Raw genomic sequence first — 8,935 nt, 5'->3', positions numbered from 1 at the left:
CACACTCTCACACACACACACACACACACGCACACACACACACACACACACACACACCTACACACACACACACACACACACCTACACACACACTCACACACACACACGCACACACACACACACACACACACATCTACACACACACACACACACCTACACACACACACACACACACACCTACACACACACACACACCTACAAACACACACACACACCTACACACACACACACACCTACACACACACACACTCACACACACACACACACCTACACACACACACACACACACCTACACACACACACACACACACACACACCTACACACACACTCACACACACACACACACGCACACACACACGCACACACACACACACACACACACATACCTACACACACACACACACACACACGCACACACACACACATACCTACACACACGCACACACACACACACACACACACACATACCTACACACACACACTCACACACACACACACACACACACATACCTACACACACACACTCACACACACACACACCCACACACACACACCTACACACACACACACACACACACACATACACACACACACACACACATACACACACACACACACACACACACATACACACACACACACACACACACACATACACACACACACACACCTACACACACACACATACACATACACACACACACACACACACACCTACACACACACACATACACATACACACACACACACACACACACACTCTCATACAGTGTATTAGTGATGAAATGCTTGCTGATGCTGATGTGTGAACTTGATAACTTTTGAAAACAGTCATACTGTTCTATATTTTCACCACATGCCATTCACGGCCATCCAATTTCAAAAAGTGCTAAAAAGTTGGTGCGAGGAGGAGAAATGATGGTGCCATTGAGGTGTAAAGGCAGGATTTACTCAGTGACATCCCAAGGACAGGGGGAATGGACAGTGTCGTCAAACCACTCTTTTAAAAATGGAGGACTTTGCACCTCGGCATTGACCAAACTTTAAGATGGAGGTAATCCCTTCTGATAAGGATGTGTGTTGTGTGCTGCGTTGTAGACCAGGGTTGTCCAAAGGATTTTAATCCGTGTATTGTATCATTTTTTTCAATCTAGTTTTCAATTTGAACTAAAAAGAATGGAAGGAAAAGGTCAGATCCATTTTGGAATAAGGCTGTAACATACCTAAATGGGGCACACTTGTTCCTTACACAGTGGAATTTGACTGGCCCTAAACTGCTGGCCTGGCCCCGAACCACCCAGCTTCTGGAACGCTCCACTGAAAACTGGAGGTGTCCATGTGAATACTCCACAGTGCTGTGCCTGATCAAGTGAGCGAGAATCCTGAGCAGTTAAACCCGGGAAATGGAGCGTGTCTCATCTCGGTGCACCCACCCGGACTAAACCAAACCAGGAGGCAATGAGCACAGCCCAGAGCTGTTTTGCTTGTCTAATGCATGGTCAGTGGCTGCTGCAGAGTTTCACCACAATTTTAAACTCATAATAGTGTTTTTGCAAAATCCAGTAGCTTCATCAGCTACATTATAGTTATGCATTCTAGACAGGAGCATCCAGATTAACCAGATGGAATTAGATTACAGTAAAAGGGTGGTTAACACACAATTGTGTATTCTGGTTATGCTGTTATTGCTCCCTACAAAGGAACTCCAGCCAGAGAGTCGGTAAAAGCAGTTTTGTTTTTCAAAGTTTGTCTGTGCTGGGCTTGGCTGTGGCTCTGGGTTAGATCAGTTCAAAAGTCTAATGATGTGTCTCTTTAAACCTGCAGCATTAGCGCCTCAATGTTTGCATTCAGTAAACAACTATCAACAGACAGTTATTCTCTTTACCATAAGTAACGGTAATTGCGCTACGACGAATGACTTAACTGTCTTATAATCAGCAGTTCAGTAGATATTTGGCTCAGTGGTTGACATCTTTCCCTCTTTTGTTTTAGAGGAAAGAGTGTGGACAGTGATAGCACACAACAGCACTGCTCCTGTCACAGTTCAAGGCTCGTCCGTCTTAAAGCCTCATATTATTCAACTCAACTACAGCACCTCCCACCAACAACTGCAGGCCATTGTCGAGGGCTCAGAGCACTGCCAACAGGAAGTGGTCTACAACTGCAGGAAGTCACGCCTCTTCAACGCCAAAGGTAAGGTTTTGTTTTTTCTTAACGGACCAAATGATAAATAACACTACTCTTTTACGGTTACTGCGTTGTGTTTCATGAAATAAAAGGTGTATTTTCAAATAAATAAATATTTCAAGAATAACTGAAAGTGGCTGAAAGGAAAGATACAAAAAAACATGTTCTAGCATTGAACGTCTGACAGAATTGGGGAAATTGTGTCATTGTCTTTTTATATATTAGTACATACTTTTAATATACTGTTTAAGGGTATATATTATGCTTTTGTTTGCTGTATCATTTTAATCCATGACACTTGTGGATCATTATTTATACTTTGGATAGCTTAAGTCACAACTGAAGGAATGAATGAACTCACGAAAACATCCTCATAATATACCTTCAGATGAGAAGTGAAAACTAAAAACACGGTAAAACGCTAATTTGCATAATATTTCCCCTCTAACAATGTATTCTTTGCTTCTTCTTTTTTTTACGGGAGGTCATGTGTCAGGTGTTACTGACACGTGAGACTATAATGAAGGAGATGTCTGTGCTAATGATGGTTACATGGTATTGATTGATGTCTACAAATAGCTGCAGCCCCAGTGGTCACTCTAATGACCGCTGCCTTTGCGTGGCTCATGACCTTCATCGACTAAAGGCAAACACTGATCCCAGCTTTGTTTCTCCTTTAGAGACAAAAGAAACAATTGATTTTGTTTTAATTGTTACTTCTGTCATGGACAATGTGTCTGGTTTTGTTTGTTGATTTGTTTGTTGTTTTGTTGATGTAAAGTCCAGTGAGCAAGGGAGCTTTTAAACTCATTCTTTACTTACCATTGCACTATATGATCAAAAATACTGGGGCACAAGATCAATGGGCACATCATCATTATTTCAGTTTTCACATTGCAATTAGATTTGTGATTTATGTTTTCAAATCAGGAATAATTTCACAATGTAAACACATCCAAAAGCATTAACATTTGAGAAACATGAAATATGAACTGATACAAGAATCGTGTGCATATGTGTAGAGGTCTGTACTACATTGGCATACGCTGGCATTTATATATTAAAACATTTTTTGCAATCAATGAATTGGTCATTTGATGATTGCAATGATTCAGATTGAATTGAGATGAATTGTACAGTCTTATATACAGTACAAAGAGACAAAGACATGAGTGAATACTTAATGTGGAATAAGGTTATTAGTGCTGCTGAATGCTGTGTGATTCTATGTGTTGATTGCTGAGTTAGTAAAGCTTGAACAACTTTCACATGGCATGTCAGCTGTCAGTGCCATCTGTTTTCATTTGTGTTGATAAGTGACAGTTGAAAGGTGTAAATTGGTACCTACACTCGTACACCGTTAGCATCTTGTATTGATTACAGTGTACTATATAAACTATATTGTTGTTGTTCTTGTTTTTAAAGTTTTTGGGGGATTTGGCAACTTTAGACACAGGAGTGAACAGAGTGCTCTTGTTTCATACTTTCATTGAAAATCCAGCACTATTTTGATAAGCGCTGTCTTTTTGGCAAATTTAACAAGTCTTATTCAAGTTCACCTTGTCATCCTTTCATGTTATTTGAGATCCTCCGACAGCTGTAATGACCAATTGCTGCTATTGAAAAGCACGAGGGAAGGCAAATGTAGGACATTCCGGCTCTGTGTGGTTACCGCAGAGATCTTATTTTGAAAAGGTGTGATGGGGCAGGATAACCTCTAGAATTTGGCATTAAATAAAAGAAAAAGTGTCAAGTTTTTTAAAGCAATATTGATTCTTACACATGAATATTTTCAATTTCTTTGTCTTTGCAAAATGTCTGGAATGTTACAATAATTTATACTTCAGTTGTTGGGTCATTTGCAGTGTTAAGAGCTCATACATTACATATATCACAATGACATTCAAAGAAGTAACTTAAGGGAAATGTCTTGTCCAAAGACATAACAATAGCAAACTTTCCAATTCTCTTCCCCTAAATATTGAGAACATACAAAAGTAATGCAATACTCGTATGTGGATGTTCGTCCATTTCATATTTCAAAAGCTCGTACTTTCTTTCGTTCCCTGGTTACCTCTGGCTGTTGTATAAGACGTGAGAGAAATAATAAAATGCAGGGCCATAAAACAACAAGTCATGGCAGATTTTAATGTGGAGATTGACATGACAGTGAGATGTATTTGTTTTCTCATTGGTTCTGCCAATATCCAGACGATCTGGGGCAGGCCCGGTCTGACCTCCAAATCACAAAGTATTGATTAACATTTCTTATTTGTAAAGCATGTGCCGTCTGAGTGGAGTCTTAAATCAGGGGGGACTGTGGTCGGTGCAAGGAAATGCAACAGGGAAAGGCAACTCAAGGGCTCAATCTAATTTATGTTTACGTACTGTATATATTCATGTATTCATTATTTACATGTTTACTTATTTACATATTTCAATACATAGTTTCCTCCATTAACCCAAAACATACACAAAAGGTGACGTCCTGACCAAGCAGCTTAAGAGATGGGTCCCTGGGCCAGAAAAGAAAATGTGCTTTATATGTATTTTATTTACTTTATTTATAGTTTTCTGACACCATTCTTTGACTCCTGCTTGAGTAATATTGTGTAACACTCTCACTGGAGTAAAAGCTTTGGTTACTCTTCCCACTGTGAGTACTTTTCATGTTGAAAAGGGATTTGAATTTACCTTCAGATGAGACACGTTATGTTGTTTTTTTGTAATTCTTTGTAACTTGTGCATTATTTAGGATTTATCTGTCTGTTTATGTTAAGTCACATTTTAACAGTCATACAGTGGTCAAGTAGCATATCCCCCTCTTACTTGAGTAAATATTTGGATCACTAATTTGTACTTCTACTTGAATAAGAGTATTTTAAAGTTTCTCTTACTTGACTTGACACATTTTCTTGCTGAGACAATAACGTGCACACATCAGATTCTTATTTTCTGTAATATGTTCTCCTGAACCTAAAAATCCTCTTAGGTTATCTTAGGTATTCAGGTATCTTTACCAATGTGTGTATTTTAAATAAAATATGTTCATTTTACACTTCTTCAGCTTGTTACAGTTAGTCGTCACAGTTGGCTGGAGCTTTTCCACCTTATGTGTGACCAGTTAGTTACAGGCCTGACACAGAGGCACACACACTGGAAGCCTTTTACGCTCACATTTCCACTATGGCCAATTTATATACACCAATTTTCAAGCAGCACGTGTTAAAATACCCGGAGAAGATAGAATGAAAGTTGACAAGAGCAGGCCACCATCTTCCAATTAGTCAGACCAGCACAAGACCAGAGCTAACAGGAGCAAAATCTCCCAATCACAAACCACTACATTACCCAGGGTGCCAGAAATATAACAGAGCTGGAAATACGGTATATATGACCTTTCCAGAGCTAACAGTGAGATTTACTCTCTATTTTATTTATGAGTATTGTCTGTTTTAAAGGCAAGATCCTTGGGAAAAGACAACATTAACACACACAGTCAATATAGATTCAGTTGTTTGCGATACAACACTGACCAAGCAGCATTTGCTAGCGGTCAGATGCCATCATTTTGGTTTAATCTCTAAATGTTTGGGCTGTTTCACACACCTGCTCTATCTCCACGTAGACGATACATGCATGCCAAGTTACAGGTCCGAACTGTTTAGATATTGAGTCGCTTTATTGGACAAAGACAGTGTACATTAATAAACATTACGGTTATTTTCCACCTGTTATCTCTGGACAGGTGTTAAAATTGTCCTTATGACCTATGACCTAATGACCTAATAATGCTGATGAAACAAGAAAAGAGCTAACATGACACTACATCAGTTAATGCAGAAAATACATTAACATCATTAAATAACTGTGTACAATAGCGATGTAACTGTGGAGAGGAGACTGTGGAGCAGCTTTTTGTCTTTCTTTGACTGAACCATTGTAGCGTGAAATGGGGAGAGAGCGGGAAGACATTTAGCAAACATTCGAGGTTTTACATAATTGTTACGAAGTGCACTTTTTAAAGAAATATGTTCCGAGAAATATTGGTAGCTTGTCATACAATATTTAAGGACACAAATCATGATGTACTTGTTAACTTAAGTTCACTTTAATTGTATTGTCTCCCGCAGTGGAACGTTGTCTTTGGTTCACCATCACTGCATCACATGACACAGACAATCAGTCCATCAAGCATCACAAGAAATAAATATTACAAAAAGTCTGCTGCATTTAAAAGATAAAATGAGATACAACAGTGCTTATTCAATAAACTGACTGTGATTGGCACAAATGAACCTTTGCACACCTTCTTCGTCGCTAAGGTCAGTATGCATCTGGCGCCCGATGGCATCAGCTTGAACTCGGGTGCGTCTCTGGTGATCGACCCGACCCCCCTGTTCACTGTCGACTTGTAAAGAAGCGACATCGTTTTCTCTTCTTTGCCAATTATCTTCCCTGCAGTCTGTGAGTTTGTTCTTGTTCGCCACTGTCAAATAACCAAACAGCATCATTCACAACATGGACACTTTTGATTGGACTGACATCAACTCTTTCAGAAATAAATGAGCTTTCAGAGCTGTGTGAGATCAAAGCCGCTGAGTTTTCTGATCATATTGCGTCTTTGGTTGCATTTCTTATAGATCTCATCCACATTTTGTATGAAGTAAATGTTGTCATCAATGTAAGTTTACAGATTTTCCATGCTTATAGTTCTGGCCATATCAATTTCCTTGTATAATGATGAGTACTATAGTGTATATCATTGAGCCAGCAACTCTACTAAGTAACTAAGTCTGTTTCCTGCTGTCATGCCCTCACAACACAACAACTAAATTATAGATTTTATGGGTAGATAAGATAACACTTCTGAAACCTCATGACTAACTGAATAAAAAAGACATTTTTCATAAATTTCTTATCGCCTAGCTCCTACCTGCTGTGCTTTGTGACACTGCTATTTGTATTGGGGCCAGTGGACATCACACGCTTCGCAGTCTTCCTCAATATGAATACAAATGGTTTCTCGAAGCAGTGTGTCTCAGAAGTGGCAGTAGAAGTTCTTTTCATGATAGTAAAAGCAGGAACAGTGTGCGTTCAAACAGCAAGTGGTCATAGTATTGGCTGGAGTTGTAGCAGGAGCAAGTTATTTCACTTCAAATTCTCTTGACTGCATTACCCTGAGGTCGAAAGCAGGGCAGAATTCTTTGGTAGGATTTGGCACCCATCCTACTTCTACTTATTTCTACCTCCAAATCCTCCCTGCCAGCAGCGGGAACAACGGCTGTTCAGTTCAAACTACGCTAACTCAAATGAGCGCATTCATCCTCCGCTACGGCGCATATTTTAATGAGAATTTCGACCGTTCACTCTTTACAGTTAATGTTTTTATTATTGCAGTTGGATAAAGAGCTGTGTTAAACCTGCACAAACTGTACGATCTATATGATTGGATGTGTTGTCCTGGTTAATGGCAAGTACACAATATGTTTAGGGTGATTACTGAGCCGATCCACATGAAACCGCTGGTACAAATGTCAACATCTTATCTGAAAATGCAAAAAAATAAATAGAAATGTTATTGATTTTGTTCTCACAGTATATTGTTTTAAAGCATGAAATTACTCAAGCACTTTGCCATTAAAGCCAGCCATATGTTTTAAGCAACCTGGCTAAATCCAGTATTTTCCCTCCAGCCGTTTGCATTAGCCTGCAAAAACAAAACGCAAAATATGAATAATCCATCATCAACCACATTTAGGTGATGTCAAACCCTCGTTTAATGTCATTGTCAACTGTGTTTTATTTTAGATAATAATGAGTGTTTAAAACAGGCATCTGAGCTAATCGTGCTAACTGACTTTAAGTTGAGATTTGTGATCTTGGGTGCTTCTTGTAATGACAATTGACCGTCCTCTTTTTTGTGTTACTGGTGAGAAGACCAAATAAATTACATAAGTATAATAAAATAAATGTTTTATATACTTAAATATGGGGCTGAGATGGAGAATCTGTCTCTTGAATGTAACAGAACAATCAAAATGTAACATAAAGCTGAACCATAGATGCTCTCACCTGTTCTATTTAAGAACATCTATATTCTACCTCTGAATGCCGTGGTGCTGTCGTTTCACATAAGCATCCGCTACCTGTAAATGGGCCTGTGATATCACGGTGTAAATAATAACGCCTTTCTATCTAACATACCAGCTTTTTGTGCATCTAATATATACACATCATTTCAAAGAGATGGGCTTGTTAGCCAACGACCATCGGATCCTGTTCGGAGGACGCCAAATAACGGCACCAAATAACTTACCAGGCTGAATCTAAAATAGCTTATTACTGAGAATGGCTCATTGTTTTCTTCTCTTTGCGCCTGACGGTATGTAATAAGGCAGATGCGTTCTCATACATAAAGTTATCCTAACGCGGCGGTAATGTATGCCAGGAGGCGACCACGGAGACGCTCTCTATGACACTTGATTATGTATAGTGGCATGTCGTGTAATGGCTTTCTTCCTGCTCGCCGCCCTCGTCCACGATGCAGGGGCACGCGGTGTGACAGATGATTGAGGCCAGGCTACTTAAGCTCATAGTGGAGTTAATGAATCGTGTCTTCATAGCTCCTCCGCTGCCTTATTGACACTTACAGGCAGCCAGGCGTCACACAGACACACAAACGGCAAACAATGACTTCATCTGCTGTGAAATTAACGCATGGCGGTTGACTCCTTTCCATAAGCG

General features: G+C 39.6%; 1 protein-coding gene across 1 annotated transcript in view; it reads left to right on the top strand.

Moving 5' to 3' along the window:
- LOC140353317 (contactin-associated protein-like 5) overlaps positions 1-8,935 on the top strand; it is a 99,456-nt gene that overhangs the window by 63,463 nt on the left and 27,058 nt on the right. The window contains exon 13 of the mRNA XM_072437816.1: positions 1,994-2,194. Coding sequence (XP_072293917.1) covers positions 1,994-2,194 — 201 coding nt within the window. The remainder of the gene's footprint in view (positions 1-1,993; positions 2,195-8,935) is intronic.

This window comes from Eucyclogobius newberryi, unplaced genomic scaffold, assembly GCF_026437365.1.
Source record: "Eucyclogobius newberryi isolate DKJ021-1_F unplaced genomic scaffold, fEucNew1.0.hap1 SCAF_89, whole genome shotgun sequence".
NCBI classification, from domain to species: domain Eukaryota; kingdom Metazoa; phylum Chordata; class Actinopteri; order Gobiiformes; family Gobiidae; genus Eucyclogobius; species Eucyclogobius newberryi.
This window is presented reverse-complemented; position numbering and strand designations above follow the sequence as displayed.